The 20,435-nt window shown below is 36.1% G+C and overlaps 2 protein-coding genes across 2 annotated transcripts; one reads left to right on the forward strand and one right to left on the reverse strand.

Moving 5' to 3' along the window:
* Nucleotides 1–1,176: 1,176 nt before the first annotated feature.
* On the reverse strand, nucleotides 1,177–7,585 carry LOC141622116 (DEAD-box ATP-dependent RNA helicase 3, chloroplastic-like). Its single transcript, XM_074438163.1, has 10 exons — nucleotides 6,911–7,585; nucleotides 5,708–5,844; nucleotides 5,201–5,615; nucleotides 4,846–4,944; nucleotides 4,024–4,248; nucleotides 3,406–3,783; nucleotides 2,792–2,935; nucleotides 2,611–2,706; nucleotides 1,951–2,267; nucleotides 1,177–1,719 (listed from the first exon to the last, which is right to left on the reverse strand). The coding sequence occupies exons 1-10, from the start codon at nucleotides 7,376–7,378 to the stop codon at nucleotides 1,641–1,643; spliced, it is 2,358 nt and encodes a 785-aa protein (XP_074294264.1). The 5' UTR covers nucleotides 7,379–7,585; the 3' UTR covers nucleotides 1,177–1,640.
* Nucleotides 7,586–14,917: 7,332 nt separating this feature from the next.
* LOC141621117 (uncharacterized) lies at nucleotides 14,918–15,693 on the forward strand. The gene has a single exon (XM_074437817.1). It carries the CDS (start codon nucleotides 15,027–15,029, stop codon nucleotides 15,444–15,446), a length of 420 nt encoding a protein of 139 aa, XP_074293918.1. The 5' UTR covers nucleotides 14,918–15,026; the 3' UTR covers nucleotides 15,447–15,693.
* The last annotated feature ends 4,742 nt before the right edge of the window (nucleotides 15,694–20,435 follow it).

Genomic DNA, 20,435 nt, shown 5'->3' on the forward strand with positions numbered 1-20,435 from the left:
GACCGTGAAATCCCGAAAACCATGTATTATACACCTAAATTTGAGTCGTTTGGGAGGTCGTGCCGGGTCATGTTTCTTTTCCAACTAGTTTTTCTACCACGTGTCCGAGGTCGCTTCATGAGTTACCGTATTCGATTTTCAGCCCTAAATATGAAGTATTCATCTATTTTTAAGGAATACCTGACTTTCGTTCGAGACTCGTTTATCACGTACGGGCACTCTCAAATGTCCTTTGTTACTTCTCAAAATTTGCGTTTCTGCTTTATCTGATCCGAGGAACCATCCGTATGATTGATTTATAGACATTTTTGTTCCGACACCCTGAAATCTCAAAAACCGTGTATTATACACTTAAATTTGAGCCGTTTGAGAGCTCGTACCGGGTCAAGTTTTTTTCCTCCCTTTTTTTCTACCACGTGTAGAGGAGTCGTTTCATGAGTTACCGTATTCGATTTTCTGCCTAAATAAGATGTATTCATCTATTTTTAAGGAGTACTTGATTTTCGTCCAAGACACCAAGACACGCTTATCGCGTATCGGCACTCTCAAATGTTCTTTGTTGCTTCTCGAAATTTGTGTGGCTGTTTTATCTGACCCGAGGAACCGTCCGTATGATTTACAGACTTTTTTGTTCCGGGACCCTGAAATCCCGAAAACCTTATACGAGTATTATATACTTAAATTTGAGCTGTTTTGGAGGTCGCACCGCGTCATGTTTATTTTCCTACTACTTTTTCTACCCCGTATCTGGGGTCGCTTTCACGAGAACATCCTGTTTCAACCGAATCTCGGTATCACCAATCTTAATTCAACATCGTGTATAAGCTATGCAGGCATAACATTCAGGTATTCCCGCCCTACCACCGTCGTAACTACCTCTACTACCCTGGTAAAACCCCACTGCATACGCAATCAAAATCCGTCTTCAATCATCAACATTTCGACGCCATACATACTTCAAATTTCCTCGTGTCGGCATTAATGGCGCTAAGGTTGAGCTTGAATTCCTAAGAGTTTTGATGTTGGATACGGATTTCAAATTGCAATCTCTGTCACAAGAAACCGGGATAATAAGTCCGGATGCATCCAATATAGTAATACTAATACACGTCTTTTTGAGGGCTCAAAACTAACACATACAATCATACATAAACGTGAAGTTCTAATTTCAAAAAGTTGCACAAACTGGCTGAATATACAGCATAAATAGATTATTAATTCCACTAGTACTGAGCAGGAGCGTCCTTTACTAGTTTACAGGTAACTTACACTATTAAATCAAATTGTACTGATTCAGTGACATAACATGGGAAGATATGGAACATAAACACAATACACAAAATAGAACAAAAAATACAGACGCTATTGACTGTAATTGCTAAAATGTTTGGTTGTGTGACCTACAGTAGTAACATAGATGATCATGGCAGCGGAAACAGGTGAGTACAGCCCCAGCGATCTACACAGGATTTCAAAATCACGCTACCTGGTTACAGCAACATATTGCTTGTCTTCTGAATGGCTCGTACAGAGCACGACCCCCCCTTTAGCACAGAATGTCGGCAACAGCATTCAGGAAACTTGTTTGCCCCAGACTGGCAAAACTTCGGGCAGCCCGATGTAGGTTAGGAGGCAGAGTTCTAGTAAGACTGCTTGGTAGGGCATTCTGTTGCCCTATGTCCTGATTTTCCGCAGTTGAAACACGCCCCACTAAATTGCCTGCAAGCCATGTACAAAAATCATGTCAAAATGGCACCAAACGATTCACCCCCAAATTTACCCGACCCAAATTGACTAATTTCAAGCAAAAACCTTTACTAGCTTTACAACCCGAAAAATGACCTAATCAACTGACCGGTAAGGCGGTAACCACCTACTGAAATAACCCAACCCAATTACCCAAATGACTGTTTGCAAGGTCTATATAAAAGCAAGAATAAGAAAGCTTACCCGTCCCTCCTGCCTCCCATGGGAGATGATCTACTTGATCGCCCACCGCCAATTAACCAATCATCACCACTGCTTCTAGAGCTTGAGCCTGAGGACCACCTGTTGGTGCTAGGCCTTGGGCTGCGACCACCTCGTCTAAATGAATCACTGCCACCGTCCTCAAAATCGGAGTCCTGACTCCTACCCCACCCGCGGGAAGTGCGTGATCCTCCTCCTGGGCCTCTTCTGTCAGACATGCCTCCACGAGAACCACGTCCTCTGTTAGAAAATCTTCCATAATTGTCACTTGGAGGCGCATCATCTTGCAAGGCAGGCAACTGCAAGTAATATCACATCAAGAGTGAGGAAACAAAGCATCAACAACATCCACAATGATTGGTTCTAACATCAACTGCCCCTTATATATGCGTCTTTTAAAAGAGCAACTCTTCATGACCACTCCTCGAGTCCTTATGAGCAGGTCCTTTATTATTAAGGAGTGGTCTTTAATTCGATGAACTGATATGATGCGACAATGGTAAGAGTTGGAAAGGAGCTTCTACAACGGTACAATTGTGGATGTCATTAGAAACTAAAGAAAGAAGCCGAGTTCCTATCATATTAAAAAGAGAAGTTTGCCATAATTGACTTAAATTAAGTGTCGTGAGATAATATATAGACCTTAGAGATCTTCGACAGAGTGTTCCCTGGTGGCAATTCTTTCTTCAGGAGCTCTTTAGCAATTTCCTCAGGAAGATCAAAAACAGCACCTAGCACCTGAAATAAAGACAGACATTAATAACATAAACATCAAAATAAAAAACTGAATACTGTAAACAGATAAACAGCACCCATAACCCACCCTTTCGTCTGCAATCAACTGTATCTTTCCAACTTCGTCGGCAGCAGTAGGATATACATCAGATAGAAATCCCATGACAGACCTGGCAGACATGTATCCTCTTGAATAACCTGAATCACGACTCAATTGCAATGTAACCCATCCCTGAAATTGAAATTTCATGTCTGAATGTTAATTGTTAAAATGAAAATCCTAAATTTGTTTTTAAAAGGCTGAAGGTTGGGAATGCACCACAGTTTGTGCTGTACAGGGAGCTATAATAGCATATTCAAAATGAGGAAGTCATTTGCTAGAATCACTAAAAAAATAAGCAGTTTACAACTCAAAATTTGGTTAAAACATGCACAAGTCTATGAATAATATGTGATTGGCTAAACTAAGCTAGGTCACCATTGGTCCCATGCAAGATGATCCCATGATAAAACTATCATGAGATCAGCTTGCTCCGAATTTCGATAACAGATGATCACTAAGGATATGAAAGAGCTCAGTAGCTCACCAAGTAAAATGTCGCTACTAATATGATAAACGGACACTGATGGTAGTAAAATGATTGCTACTCATATTAATACACATGGGTTGATATAACAGCAGGGTGCAAGATTATTGGTTACCTGCTCATGACTGAGGAGAGATTTCGCTGACGGAGGTTGAGAGAATCCACTCAAGTGGGCTATAGCAGCGGCAAGAGCTCCTGTTCCCTGCTCTTCAATTAATTTTTGTGCAGTTGGGGTGAAGAATTTAATTGAATCAGGGTGGACACCGCGCAAAGTAGCAACAACTTGATCAGCGGAAGACTCCAAGACCTCCTCAACCGATGGGGCACCTACATACTCAAAATGGCACCCTACGTCTCTTTCAAGGGAGCGTACTGTTCTTCTCTGGTTGGTAGTGAACATTAAAATGGCAGTGCCTTCCTTCCCTGCACGTCCAGTACGGCCTGAGCGATGCACAAAAGTCTCTGGATCATTCGGCATTTCATAGTGAACAACCTGAAGAAGAATTAAACAAAGACACATTAACCATTTGTTGTGTTACGAGGCAAACATGGAGTAAAATGGTCCAGCATCAGCCATCACATTATTCAACTTGAAACAAACATAATAATATTGTTTGACTCCCATGTCAAAATGAGAAACATAAGCAGGCGAAAAGCAACACAGACTTCAGACATGTAGCATAGTGTGATAAAGATCAAAGACAGCATTTGAAATGTAGTCGTGAAGACTAACCAGGTCAACATTTGGTATATCAAGACCACGAGAAGCAACATCCGTTGCAACTAGCACAGAAAATTTTCCTTGCCGGAAACCATTCAATGTCCTTTCACGCTGGTGTTGAGATATGTCGCCATGCAGCGCTTCTGACGCAATGCTATTTGATAATGCCAATGAAACTTCATCAGCATCTCGTTTAGTCTGTGTGAACACAATTGTTTTCCCACCCTTTGCATACACCTACAGGGCAAATATAATTAAATGGCATAACTAGCTCTTCAGCATCCAGATTATAGCATAGCACCATGGATATTTGAGCAGAAAATTCAAGCGTTATCAAGGCTCTTGTCCGGACAACCAGAAAGGAAAATAAATATGCATAATCAATTTGTAGTTCCTAAGAGCACTTTCATACGAGTCTGCAACTCTTTAATATTTCAAATTTTTTCAAGTCTTTAGAAAAATGAACTTAGCCGCATTTTTATGACTTCCTTAGCATTATTTTTATGTTGACTATTTTGTAGCATTCTCCTTCCTTTATGATTTTTTTTTTTTCTATTTTTCTTTTCGCTACTTCACATGTCATGAAATGATGGAACGGCTCAGAAGATGATTCATGTTGGCCGATGCCAAACCATTTTGGGACTAAAGCTTTGTTATTTTGTGTGCAAACCTCAAATCTGACAAAAAATACACACTCAAATACAAAAATAGTTGTCTGAAATCATATATTAAGACACCTGGTGAACAGTATCAGAGTTCACAAGTGAAAAGATTTTAAAAAATGGAAGCAGTGAAACCTAATTTTAGACAGAATAGCGAGTTTCATCCTCATACCGTAATAACGTCACTAAGCATTGTTCGTTTTGAAGCAGCAGTACTTGATATTGCATACAGTTTAATCCCTTCAGCCAACTTCTCTTCCCGGTCACCAACCTGTAAGGAAGTTTTACCAGACAAACAGATTACAATTGATGAATGAGACAAATAAATAAATAAATAAATAAATCAAACAAGCACACCTAAAGAAAGCTTACTACAAGAGGCTAACCAAAAGACTTGCTGCATTGATTATAAAACTCAGCATCAAAACTCACGCGAAAAAAGTGTCATCACATATTCTTCATTTTAACCAATTTTCTTTTATTTTTCCATTATTTTACCTATCGCAGACGGTATAAAGCATGCTTACCAAATCAATAGTTAGGGGGTTATCCAAATATTTTCTTGACAACTTCTTGATCCAAGTAGGCATAGTTGCAGAGAAAAGCATGCTTTGCCTCTCTTTTGGAAGTGTCTCCAATATCACTTCCACGTCTTCCTCGAACCCAACAGCAAGCATTTGGTCAGCTTCGTCAAGAACCAAGAATTCAACTTCCCCAAGCTTGAGGCTTTTACCATTGATCAAGTCAATAATTCTACCAGGAGTTCCCACCACCACATCAACTCCACGAGAAAGTGCACTTTGTTGAGATGTATAAGAAACGCCACCATAAACACAGACAGTGTTCAGATATGGGGCAGTCTCTTTCATTTCCTTCTCAACTTGTTTCGCCAGTTCTCTTGTTGGAGCAAGGACCAAAACTTTGGGAAGCCGTCCTAACCGCCTTCAAAAAAAAAAAGGAAAAAAAAGTCGTGCTTTAATACCATGCTCTCAGACTAGTAGAATTACATCATCATTCAAGCAGTTCATAGTTACCTTAGATTACTCTTTTCATCATGGCCTTCAGTAACGCGTTTCAGAATGGGAATTCCAAAAGCTAAAGTCTTTCCAGTCCCAGTTTTTGCTCGAGCGATAATATCTCTACCTTCTAGTGCAGGAACTAGTACAGCACGCTGTATAAGACCAGAAATTGTAAGCCAAATACAATGCATCAAAGAGCGAGAAAACATATCAACAAATCAAAGTGGACTAACAGCCACAAGAACATGTACATCCCTTCATTCATATTAATCTTTCTATACAACAAGTAAATCTGCTAAATGAAAAATAGCCACATATTCAAAAACTAGAGGACAGGTAACAACAGGCTGAAGTTGTACAGTACATTAAAGCATGGAATGAATCTGGGCAGCGATACGCTTAGCATAACCCTATGAAAATGGATAACATTTGTTTATAGCAAACTGACACGTCAGTCTGTCATATATATTTGATGTAGTTACTTAATCTATTTCGAAACCAGAATGACTTGCAGAGACAATTTAAATCATACATCATCCCTATTCCTTAAAAATGTTACAGAGTACTACCTAAGTGAGGTAAGGGGAGCAATGTACAGCCTTACCATTCCTAAGAGCTCATCAATCAATAACCTAATAACACTAAAATCCGCTTAAGGATAATCCATATCGATTCAACACATACCTTCTCCCATCATCCTTCAACATACTCAATATATCTTGGAAGCTAATTAACTAAGTATATCAGCATTATCTACATTGCAATATCTCATGTAAGACCATCCTAAGCTTAAGACAGCCTATTTCCATGATAGCTATAACAATGACTAGCTAGTAAACTTAAGACGGTCTTAAACAAGACTAACTCTACCACACAATTAACTAAAACACAAGCTTCAAAAACCTACAAACAATAACCTTATCCAATCCTACATAATCTCAAATAAAACAACAAGCATCAGCTTATCCACATAGAATATCTCACTAAGAACGTCTTAAGCTTAAGACAGCCTATTGGCTATTCCTATGCTAAATGGTTCACTTAATATTAGCTACAACGACTAGGTTGTAAACTTAAGACGGTCTTAAACAAGACTAACTCTATCCGAAAAAACAAAACCTTTATAAACCTACAAACAATAACCTTATCCAAAACATAATCTCAAAAATACATAAAACCTAAAACTTGTAACAAAAAAAAATTAATTAAATTTCATACCTGAATTGGAAAAAGCTGAGAAATTCCACGTTTAATAAGAGAATCAACAAGTTTTTGAGGAAGACCCAACTTTGCAACCTCAAGTTCATCAACACTCACCGCTTTACCTTCCACTACACCATCAACTTCACCTTCACTGTCATCAAACTCCTCAAACTCACCTTCATCCTCGTCCTCGTCTTCATCCTCATCGTCTTCACTTCCGCTTCCGCCTCGACGAACATTAAACGAATCCTTAGAGAAATCCCCAGTAATACCCTTAAAAGCACCCTCACTCAACACAGAGTTAGGAGTGGCAATAGCAGAGCAAACCCACCTCAAAGTTTGAATCTTTTGTGAATTCAAAACTGATTTTTCGGAAAATGGGAGGGAATTAGAGGTGGGTATTGGGAATTTTCTAGGGATTTGTAAAGATGGGGTTTGGTAATTTAGTATGGAAGATACACCAACAATTGAAGAGGAAGCCATTGATGATAAATTAGGGTTTAAGGGTTGAAATTGAAGGGGTTTTTGGTGTTCAACTCCCTTTGGAGAAAATGGAGGGAGGAGAAGGAAGGGAGAAGAGATAGGGTGGGAAAAAAGAAGGGTTTTGAGTGATAAGGTGGGAGTGAGGTCTTATAGGGGAGTGACTTGTATGGACTTGTGTTAGTCCACATAGTTCATTTTGGTGCACTCGTGATGTTTTTACAAGTTGTCAATTTGAGATTTTTTGTGATATTTTGGCATGCAAACATACAAATTATGAGGCCGCAAATTTTAACTTGGTTATAATAAGTCTGTGATATTTTATATTCAATTTCAATAATGTTAAATAAAAGGATTTGTAGAGATTATATAAGTTTGCGTTCCTCACAAGCAAAATTTATTAATATAAAAGATAAGTGTATTGTCACTCACTTTTATGATTTATTTTATGGTTTAAGATAACAAAAGAAGGGTTAGAGTAGTTAAAATGATCGGAAAATTTACAGATTATGATATAATATAGTTTCGCCTACAGCTATTCAACTGGGCGGGCCAGCTCGGTCGAGACATAATATAGTTTCGCCTACAGCTGTTCAACGGGGCAGGCCAGCTCGGCCAGCCTACATCAGTGATTCGGTTTTTTCTAGCCCAGCCAGCCCGTGTGTCATCCCAGCCCAACCCGCCCTCTACCCGAGCCCGGCCAGTGCCCCAAATTTCCAGCCCAGCCCGGCTTGGCCAGCTAAAAATTCAAAAAACACAATATGGGTCAGGCCCGGCGCTGACATTATGAGCCCAGCCCGGCACAGTCCAGACCAACCCCTTTTAGTGTCGAGGCTGGGCCATAGATTGGCAGCCCAGCCCAACCCGCCCCTAGCCCGGTCCACCCCAGTGTACACCCCTAATTTCGCGCTTGTGACTCCATTTACCCTAAAAAAAGAAGTGTGCGTACCACCAAAAGAAAAAAAAAGGGGGTTGCTATGAAAATGATCACTAGTTGGGAATATTTAGGGCAAAAAAGACTCAATAGATTTTGGCAAAATGGATATGGAGCATCATAAGAAGGCACATAAAATAATCTCAAATACTCAATAACAGTATCCGTCACAAGGTAGATAGAGACAAATGATTTGTGACTCTCTAGGCACGTACTCTATTTTTGACTTATCTACCCATATGGGTAATATTTAACCCGTCACAAGGGAAACTTACTGATAATCACAAATACTTGGATCAACTAGTAATTAGATTGATGATTGATCTATCTTTCTTAACCAAAAGGCCTCATGTTCGAGACTTGTGTGCATGTAACAATGAAAAATTCAAGCTGAATTGATATAATCCTTCACTTACCTGTTAATAATCCTTCACTTACCTGAATGTTGTTCTACCAGGAAGGATTTAATTATGTGGACTACTCTAGAATCATGACTTGTTGAATTGATCATTTTACAGTCTCTACACTGAGCTCGGCTCTGGTGGCACTAAACATATAACTTCCAGTAAAGACCTGGCCGCCTGTGGCATGTTTGAGAGAAGAATGAAACTTCATAATTTTGAATTGGTTGCCTTGGAATGCAGATTATAGTCATTTGAAATCTTCTATGCTGTTTTTTTGTCTGCAATTCTGGGTCAATAATGTTACTTTTGTCGGTATAGACACCTTAATAATACAGAGTATTAGTATAAAATATGTACTTCCTGTCTATATTTACATATTTTATACTAATACAGAGTATTTGGCCGGAATTGAACAAGGCGGTCATCTAAAGACTCAGGGATGACCGATATTTCATCTGTTGGATTTCCCTGTTGCATGGCAAGTCTGCATTTATTAAAGATGCAGTAGAAGAGGCCGAGGGTATCGATTTTTCTATATATAGTTCATAGTATTTCCCCTATGAGTATGCTGGAGCGAAGGTGTGTCTCGTGGTTTTACAGGAAGCCCTACACATGCATCGAAATTGAGCCAACTTCATTATATCATGACTCCGTTCATCAGGTTTGTTGCTTGCGTTATTTTTACATATATATTGTCAAATGTCTATTGAAAGTAGAATAGAGGAATTAATGCTGGAATGTGAAGCATAGGTTAATGTCGTCCTTCATTTGCAGAAACAGTGCAAAAAAAAATAGAGAGGGGGAGAAATGAAATAAGATTAGTAGTATGGAGTAATTACGATCATTCCTATAACCCTGTAATTATGCCAATGAGAAAATGAGATGGTGCAGCCGGTGACACTGAGTCCCTCAGTTCGTTAACACCCTTACCCTTACACGTTCACCGTTTAGAAACCACTATAATGATGTACCCTACTACTTAAAGCACGTGAGAGGATGGTACCAAGACTGACACCTCATTTTCATTGAAAAATTACAGACATGTTCTCATTTGATATGGCTGCTTGTTGAAGCAATTTCTAAATCCTCAAGATTAGTCATATCACTTATTGGTATATCCCGTAAAATCTCAATTTTGAATCGCCTTCTTCGCCATGATTTGAATCTAAAAGTCATTAAATTAAGCATAGATTTCATTTAGCTTCAAAAAACTCGAGTAACTAACAAGTTTTAAAGTCAACTGACAAGCCCAACAACACACTTATCTAGCTGTAAGAACTGAAGAGTTAAAATCAGGTTTTAAGTCCAGAACACTTATTCAGTTGTGTATAGTAGCCAGTACGCAATATCACTTCACTATTTAATTGTTTTCTAGTGGACTAGTCCCTTCGATATTAGGTGTATTTGCTTTATACTCCCGTTATGTTTATTTAGTGGGCTTCTTCATCGCTTAGAATAAGCGTTTGGAAAATGTCATACCCAAGTATTGTATCTTTGTATGTTGTACGGCTGGTCAAACATAAGGACCAATCTGGCCCGGCCCGACACGCCACCTGGGTCACTTTTGGCCCAACCCGCCCAACCCCTATATTGGGCCGGTTCTGGGTCCAGAATCTTACCCGCCCCAAACCTGGACCCGCCATAAGCCCAACCCATGGGTTACCTTTTTCCCAGCCCGCATGCAGCCCGGCCCGGCCCACCCCTATCTCGGCCGTTTCGAGTCCCCCAAGCCTAGCCCGTCCCGCCCGCAACCTAACCCCGCCCGTTGGACCAAAACCCTAGAATGTTGTTGGACAAGCACATGCTAGTTTTCTAATTAGCCTAATTATATGGCTGATGGTGTTTATCAAGGTGAAGATATAGGACTCATCCCCCTACTACTAAGGGTTCGTTTGGATTGAAGGAATTAGAGAGAAGGGGAGGGGAGGGAAAGGGAGGGATTTAATTTCCTTTGTTTGGAAAAAAAAATATGGGAGAAAGGAAATGGAATGGGAGAGAAATGAGAGGACTTATTTTCCCTCCTATAGAACAAACTATAATCTTTCCAATGGTGGCAAGATTTGGAAAGAAAACATTATTTGGACTCTAATTATACCACCAACATCCTTCAATCCTCCATCCATTCTTCATCTCCCTCCTTCCTCCCCTTCCATTTCCCTTCATATTTTTTGTTATCCAAACACCCACATCTCATTTACCCTCCCCTTCTCTCCCCTCCCTTCACCTCCCCTCACTACCCCTCCCCTCCCCTTCCCTCCTAAAATTGTATCCAAACGGACCCTAAGAGAATAAAAATTCTCTTAGTTTTTCCTCCAAAATGCATTTATCTAACTAAGGAAACAAGTAAAACTTTCTTTCATTAAACTATTATCTTTTCATTAAAATATAATCTTATAATTAACTATAATATTTTGCTTAAATTCAAAATTATAATTTTGTTCAATAAAATTGGTGTTAAACAATAAAATATAATTTGGTAATTTTCGTTAATGCAATAATTATAACTTTAGAGAATTTAACACATTCTTACTATTAGTTTCGTGAGGAAAAAAATCATTAAAATAGTTGGAGAAAATTTATAAAATGATTCTTAGTTTTATGGTAAAATAAAAATATTTTCATAAAAATACACATTTCATAACTTTACAATTCTCTTTGATTAGCTTTTCATTGCAATTTTTTTTCGTTTTATATCAAACTACAATGGAGTGAAAAAATAAATATTAATAAGGTACTTATATATTTTAAATGTATAAATAATATCCCTAAAAATAAAAACTCTATTTATACCGCGCATGCGTTGCGCGGGATCTATACTAGTTACAATTGATATGTTTGAGGTTCGAATCTCTCATCCTTCGAATTACACTGTTAAGGCATCCTCACCTATTTTTGTGGTTGAGTTGACATGGACATAATACAAAAGTTATATGGATCGGGTTTATGTTGAGGGTTTTAAACGTGAATCCAACAAGAATAATTCATTTATTTGAAGGTCAAAGTTGACCTTAATCTAACTAATCTGCTTAAAGATAAGAATTATCATACATTATTTTTGGGTTAATGAGTTATAACGATTAGTCGGCTTAATGAATTTAATGGGGTAAATGGGTTAAAAATGATATACTTTCTAATAATGAGTTATATAAAAATTATCATTCATCATTTTTTTGGGTTATAAAAAAAAATTACACAAACATCTGTTTTCTCTTGAGTCTCTACCCTAACCAATCTAAAAACAAAATGGGTTGGATTAGGGTTAAAACAAAGGACATGTATGTTTGTGTAATTGGCTGAGTTGATCAACTTAGAGTTGACATGGACACAAACCTGACATGACTTGATCTATTTCATAGTTTTATCCTACACCAAACATAAACAAGAGAATTATTGACTCGTCACTAGGCTGATCTAATACAGACTAGACAGCCCGTTAGTCTCGCCCATTATAACTCTGCTCTACGAGCTGGATTTCAAACAACTTTAACTAGGCTGATATTGTGCACAAGGTAGTATGTTTAAGACTCACCCTTTGCTTACCTGTTCCTTGAATCATTTGTATCGGTATTGACTCGAGTCTTCTTAATGACCTATTTGCTTTGTTGGTTTATCTCACAGCATCGATTTCTTTAAAGATCTGAATACATAATAACAAACAAAAACAATACTGATATCCAAAAACGTGTAAAAGAAAATATCAAATCAAACAAATCACTCAAATAGTCAAATTATGCATAGCTAGCTATATAACATGAGCTATTAAGCAAACAAGCATACAAAATCAAACAAATTCGAGTTGGGATTGGGGTACAAAATGGTCAAAATGACGATATCAACATTCCAACAAAAATCGTCCTCTTTAAACCTGTATCACGTCCATAAACCCCAATGAGACCAATTACTTATAATGATCTCTGTTTAAGTTAATTTATTCAAATTTTATTAGTTTGTACTTTGTCTACTTCATTATCCTTTGCGAAATCCCTATAACCATTTATTAGTCGATTTCATATTCCCATTAAAAAGAGTAACATCAAGGTGGATTATGTACTAAAATTGCGGCTTAAATTCATTAGCTTACAAAGCTACTTCTCATACAAATAAAAGATCTCACAAAAGATATGGTATCCTTAATCCTATCTACTTTACGAGGCGTCCATGCTTGTCATGCCAATAATGTTGAAGAGAAGTAATTAAAGGCTTTAAATACAAGCACAACTACTTATAAGGAATGGCTTTTAGGAGTTTCATGTGGTGGCCCGTTGCGTTACTGCATGCATTTTGTATTCATTCGTTCGGTTACAAATTAATTTACGGAAGCATATGTAGTACGTAAGTAACTTTATTGAAAGGTAGTAGGTATTTTATCAATCAATCTTTCGTCCACGCAATTTAATTGGGTTGTTCATCACCCTATGCCCCTAACATATTTGCTTCGCAACATCAATATTTTGCTTTTCACTTTATAGACTTGGTCATACATTACTTTTGAGGTTTATTTATGAATTGTAATTGTGGTTTGAGTTCGCAATTAAATTTAAATTTGTTGGTTTTGTAAAATGGACTTTATCTCCTCTTTATGAATGCGGTACGGACTCATTTAAATTGGGCCCAAATTATCCTATCGGGGAGGGTTTCACCGGTTTCACCCAACCTTCCCCTCACCTCACTTCGTGACTCCAATCTTTCTGTCTCACCTGTCAACGAACCAAATACCTAATTTCCCATCTCCTCCTTCACGCTCACCCCCTCCCACCACCCTCTATTCACCGGTGACCCAGCCAATATCTCCCCACCATCGACCCGGCCCACCCCTTCTCTCCTCCACCCCCACAATTGTCCCTCCACCAGTGACCCCACCCCCTTCCTCCATCGGCCACACACTTCCTCTTGCTTCCACATTACGAACCCATCTCCCTCTCACCTTCCTCTAGGACTTTAAAAAACTGCACAAAAAATACTCCATTGAGTCAAGCGGGTACCGTCGAAAATAAACTACAAAATTTATTGTTTGGATAATGTTATTTGATGTAATATACTAATATAGTAATATAGTTAAATAGTTAAATCAAGTAATATTCTAGTCTATTGTTTCCTAACAAATAAATTAGTAAAATTTAAATTTAAATTATGTTGACTTATGATAGAGGTTTTGAACCCTCACCTAATATCATAAACACTCACCAAACAATCACACAATATGGCCAATTAGCCAAATATATTGTTTTGTATACTTTAAACTTAAAGTAAAACTTTTAAAACCGTCATGATAAATGACCAGGGGGCAGTAAACACTTGAAAATTCAGTAAATAAACGTGTTATGATCAACTAATATAGACTAAAGCTATCTAATTAAGAGTTGACCATTTTTATTTAGAGAGTAGGAAGTTAAAACTTAAAAAAGTAGGTAAGAAATGCGTGTCATTTCTTATCATCTCCGCCGACGTTGGCTAGTTAACGTTAGACAAGTGTTATGAATATGCGACAGCTTATTAATTAGTTAAATTATTAGGTAAGACGGTCTCACGGATCCAATTTTATAAAAAAGTTGTTAATTTATTACTAATAAATGGTTTTTTTTTGTTATAGGACCGTCTCACCGTATCAGACCATCTTACGCAATAATCACTGGATAATTGAACATTATATATGATTACTATGGTCTTAATAACGTATCTAGGGTTTCAATGACTCCTCAAAACAATAATTCCGTTTCATTGAAAACATGATTAATGCTTATTTAAAGTTCTTATAGTTGTTCCTTTGCTCAGATAATAGTCAAATGTACAAAAAATGTGTTTGAAGATAGTACTCCATAACTAATTTTGAACCTCATTTTCTTATAGTTTTACTATTTTTGTGACCCAATTCTTACAAATAATGAACCGTTTTAAAGGCCATCACTACTGAAAGAAAAAACGTTAATATTTAAAATTATTATTTGGAATACTTTTAGACATGATAGTCCAAATATTATACTCTTAAATTATTTAAAATTATAAATAAAAACGTTAATCTTAAACAAGAATTCATGAAAAAAAATAGAGACGATTCTAATTATTTCGGAGTCGGCCATATGACATCTTTAATTCCCAACCTCTTTACATTCCCTTTGTTTCAAGCAATAAAAATATCCAATCAAATCCCTATTCTCCATCTACTCATAAACTAAAAAATTAAATTCATTCACCCCATATATTAAATACATCCCTCACTATTCCCTAACATTATTTTCCACACTATATATCCTTCCCTTTACAACCAAACCACATTCCTCTTATTTATTTCCAAACACTTAATTCCCCTTCTCTCATGGCAACCATTCCCATAACCCGAAATAACCCGACCCACATGGTTCCAATATTCCGTCCCGAATCCGGAACATGGTACCAACCCTATGGAGAACTCCAAGCCAACTACCTAGAAAAGAGACAACTCTTCCTTCGGAGCTACCAATTTAGCCGGAAACAAAGCTTTGGAGCGAAACTTAAGCGGTCTTTGGTTCGTGTTAAGCGTTTGTTTTGGGTACGGGTTAGGTCAGCACGTAGGTTACGGAGGTTGGTTTGGTCCGATCTACGTAAGGCGTTATACGTCAAAAGGAGAAGGTTGTCTAGGCTCGTTAATTACTACTACAATGCACATTGTAGTAGTAATAATAATACTACCAAGAAATATAATTATGAGATTTTTCATACTCCTAATAATAATTCTTGCTCTTCTTACTTCTGGTAAACTATTTGTATTTTTTTTTACTAACTAACTCTATTTTTAGAATGAATTTACTTCTATTTATTAATTTTATTATTTTATGTTAATCAGTCAAATTATTAATTATTTCAATTTTATGGTCGGAATATGTTATTGATCGATTTGTAGCGTTATGTTTTTATCCCGTTTTACTGTGTGAAACTGACGAGTACACACTGTGTATTTATATATGTAATTTGCTTCTAAACACGCATATTATCCTTTTTTTTTTTTCTAAGGGAGCCACAATGACAACTATGTATAATGATAACTAATTTAAACCTAGATCATTCACGACTTTTCCAGCTATAGTACTATATCATCCTTTTAACGAGGGTGATATATATGGACGGTCATATAATTTGCTACAAGGGTTTAAGGCCCTGGGCAACTACAGGCGGCGAAATCGGACCGTCGTTTTTTGTCATTGAGTTTACAAGCTTTGTTGATGAAATTCAATACAAAACATTATACTTGTATATTCATATTTGGATCTTCATATTTTTGTGGTGCACCGGATTTTCATTTACTTTAAGACGTCTCTAATTTGCTAAGAAGGCGTGTTCTTTTACTTAGAATGGCAGTAATAACGGTCCTTGATTTTCTTATCTTGGTATTAGTGTTTATTAAGTGTAGTCAAGAAGGCGTGTTCTTTACTATCTTAATTGATGTGACTATGCATTTATATAACGTTGTAATTGGTGGACTAAATTTGTGTCTTTATTCAATCTCTTGATTAGCTTGTTCAATTTGTTCAACGTACGTTTAGTGCATACTTTTTTAATTTGTTCAATTTTGCCATAATGATACAACATTTTAAGACGAGACTTACTTATATAGGACTCGCTCACAAGATTGAGATATTTTCGATGTTGCATAAGAGGTTTGAGTCTTTTTTGTTATACGGCTAATATAGACCGATATATACATGTATGCGTTTTAGTAGAAAATCATATTAATGTAATAATTATTTTGTACATAATTAAAAAGAAAAAATAGGAAAAATATATTGGTGGTGATGATTGAACATATTAGAGTTATTATAAGTTGACCCATGTTTTTTAGAAGTAGTTGCAAGGACATCTTCAATGTTGTCAAGTTTTCAACCAATAATAACATCCCTTTAGTAAACCAAGTGGTGTTAGTCCAGTGATAGCCGGGTTAAACCTTGAAGTTTGCAGAAGTGCAGGAGTTGAGAGGTCTCGGGTTCGACTCCCAGCTGAGGCGATGATCACTTGGCCACTGCAGTCCCCGAAAGGGGTGGCTTACATGGTCCATGTGGTAGTGCGGGAACGCATGAGCCCGGGGGGATTCAACCCCTCGTCATCCAAAAAAAAAAAAAAAAAAAACATCCCCTAGTACCATGATGCAAATTGCATATGCGTTGTTAGGATATCAATTTATAAATTGTGGAGTTGAATGAAGGGAGTATCATATAGTAGTGGCGGTCTAACGTACCTAACAAATATTTTAGTTGGGTTATAATAATGAAACATCTAAGGTATATCAACTGGGATTATTTAATTTGAGGACATTGTTATAAAACTAAGTATTAGTTGTAAACAAATTAAGCATGTTCCAAGTATGGACAGAAAAGAAGGTCTTATTTCAAGGAAGTAATGCAAATTGCGAGGCAAATTTTAGGTGATATGGTCTCCACATGGAGTCATGCACGTATTTCATCGATCAAGATATCGTATTTTGTGGACAATCATTTTTAATTACAATTCAATTAGCTTACAATATTATATATACAAGTACTTGTATACAAGAGCATCATCAATTGTAGAGATTTAGAGGAATAGAGAGGAGTTGTGACGAAATCAATAGCATATTGAGATACAGAATAAACATTTTAGGTAATTCATTTGTCGTCTATGTTACTCTTACTCTACTTTAAATGTTAGAATATCATATACAATTATTTTTCTCAAAGTCCGGTTTGAAATGAAGTGTTGAAGTAGTGTCTTGTCATATTAAATATTCCAAATTTAGACATACGCTACACCACCAAATTAAAGTGAAGTGTCTGAGTAACATAACTTTATGCTGGTTTACAAGAGTACTTATTAAAAATAAGTAGACTAGTCCGATACTTTGAATTTTCCCTTGTTACTCAATTTGTATGAATTTACGTTAAATGTGAAGTTGGTGTTGTAATTAAGATCGAAATAGTGAAAAAGTTTGACTAATAATGGTTGAAAGTAAGTAGCAAAAGACTAGGGAATCGCAAGTCCAACTTTGTACGTACAACTCTAACCAAGTGAATTTATGGACAATTGGACACTCCAACATTTCAACGTACACGCATGCCTTAGCTGTTCCATCTTAGGATTACTTTGAATTTCTGCCCCTTAGCTTTTGAGGACTACGTTGTATTTAGTCGGTCACAAATTCTTAAGAGAGACGATGTCTTAGGAGATTCAACAAGTAATATTGAATTTTGTGGAAAAATATAATTTAGTGACTTTTTATGGAAAAATGTACTCCTACTATACGGAGTATATATTTAGCTTAATTTGACATATTATTAAAAAATAAAATAAAAAACAAGCAATATTGAATTTTTGGTGCCCGTTTTTTTCGGTTGAGCTGAACTTAATGAACTTAATTGAATGAAGTTGAAGTAAGAATTAATTTGTGAAAAAATAAACTGAATTAAATAGAGCTAAACTGAATTGAGATGAGCTCAAATTAAGCCTGAAATAATAGGGCGTAACTAACATGTATGTTGATCTACAAGACAGATCCAACCTAATGCAATGTTATAAGTTATAACTACTTCGAGTTTAATAATCCACCTACAAATATTCATATTTTATAGGGGAGTAAATAGAGGTGGCAAACAATGACACGAATACGACACGAGATTTAATTGGGTCGAGTTTGGGTTGGAGGGATTGTGACCCGTTCACATGTGACACGAACCCGACACGACCCAATCTGTTTGCCAGGTCTAGGAGTAAATCTCTTGTAAAACGGTGATATAATAAACACTGTAAAATCATTCATAAGAGACATTGATGTCCCTATTAAGGAGAATTGTATTTCCTTAACTTAGGTTAGGAAAATAACTCATATAATAGCATAAATAGACTTCTTGTATATCATTGTTATTAATGCAATTTCTCAATAAAACTCATCTTTCCAGTATGGTATTAAAGCCTTGTACTCTTGATAGAGAGTAACACCTACGAATAAATTGATCCATAGGCCGAAAGTTAAAACACACGCCCAAATAATGGAGGGAGTTATAGATTTGGGCTATTCTACCATAAGAAGCAGGCTAGCAGCTTAGATAACACGTTTGGTTGCACTAACGTTTGTTTACAATGTAACTGGTCATGAAGCCCAATGTTGCACTAGTACTCGTCGTATAGAACAAGCCCATTTCCGATGTAATTTTGGGCCAATGATTGTTCGATTGATCTTAACTAATTTAAGGCCTTATTTGATAAACAGCGGATTAATTTTATCATAAACAGATTGTAAAGACTGATTATCAATGACAGATTTTAACAGAAGGTTTGACTAACATATTATAATTAGCAGAATTAATTTGAGTGTTTGGTAACTGACAGATTACGATTAGTAGATTGTTAGTTTTCTTTGTAAAATGTAGTAAAATTTCCTAGTTTAAAATATGATAACCAATATGCTAGGGTAAGCAGCATATTGTAAAACAAGATATTGACCACAAAGATGTTTGTTTTACTATGTTGTTTACCAAACACTAAAATTAGCATATTGACTGGTCAAACATCCTAAAACCTTTGAATATGCTAAAAATTGGTCAATATGTCGTTTACCAAACACCCCCTAAGTGTTTGGTAAATGGTATATTTAAACAGTAGATTTAACTTTAATCTTTTGTTTTACAATATGCTGCTCATCCTAGTATATTTACTTTAGTACTCCTAGATTTAATCCCCTATATACTAAAAGATTAACACTCTTCCAAATTCTCTCGCTAAAATTTCCAGCCTAGGTAATATTCTACTAGACAATATTTATTTCTTAATTAATTAGTATTGACTATCTATATTTACTATTAAACAATATTTATAACCTAATTAATTTTATAACATCAATCATTGTTTAACTTTTACATAAATAAGGCTAATAAAATATATATTTGAAATTATATATGCAAATTTTCTACCCTTTTCAAAATTACAAAAAACGAGAGGTAAACCTGCATTAATTTAATTAATTGTCAAATTCTCTAATATTTGTATCTAAAATACCGTGCATTTGCTTGGGAGCTACACTGAGATAAATAGAACACCCTATTAATTTAAACGCGCTAATTACTAAACACTTTTGCCTTGGTAACAACGGATTAATATTAGCAGAAACAGGTTGTAAAAGCAAATTATAATTAGCAGATTTTACTAGCGATTTTTACTAAAATATATAATTAGCTGAGTTGTTAACAGTGTTTGGTAATTAGCGGTTTCACTTTAGCAGATTGTTTATTTTTTTGTAAAATGACTGATAATAATGGACATGAACCATTTATTAATAAGATATGTTTCAATTTCAAAGGATAAAAATGTCAATTTATATCTTTTCCAATCTACTAATCAAATATGCTGGGAGGAGCAGCATATTGCAAAATATTCCCTCCACGTCTTATTATTTGACCCATTTGCTTTATACACGGTCTCCTATACGGTACTTTGACCATTGTTTTATCCATTTATATGTATTTTTTTTGGATGAAAATAAAAAAATTTGAAAGAGTTTTTTATAACAAAGTTAACCATGTAAATATCATGTTATGAAATATTATATTTTATACTTTATTAATGGTCAAAGTTTCTAAAAGTTGACCTCTAAAAAGGCAAATGGGTAAAATAATAAGGTGTGGAGGGAGTAGTAGTAGATTGCAGCCCAATCTACTATTTCAATATGATAGTAACAAACATCCCAAACAGTATATAAATCCTTTTTTTTTACAACGACAGGAGA

The sequence above is a fragment of the Silene latifolia genome, chromosome X, assembly GCF_048544455.1.
Source record: "Silene latifolia isolate original U9 population chromosome X, ASM4854445v1, whole genome shotgun sequence".
Classification (NCBI taxonomy): Eukaryota; Viridiplantae; Streptophyta; class Magnoliopsida; order Caryophyllales; family Caryophyllaceae; genus Silene; species Silene latifolia.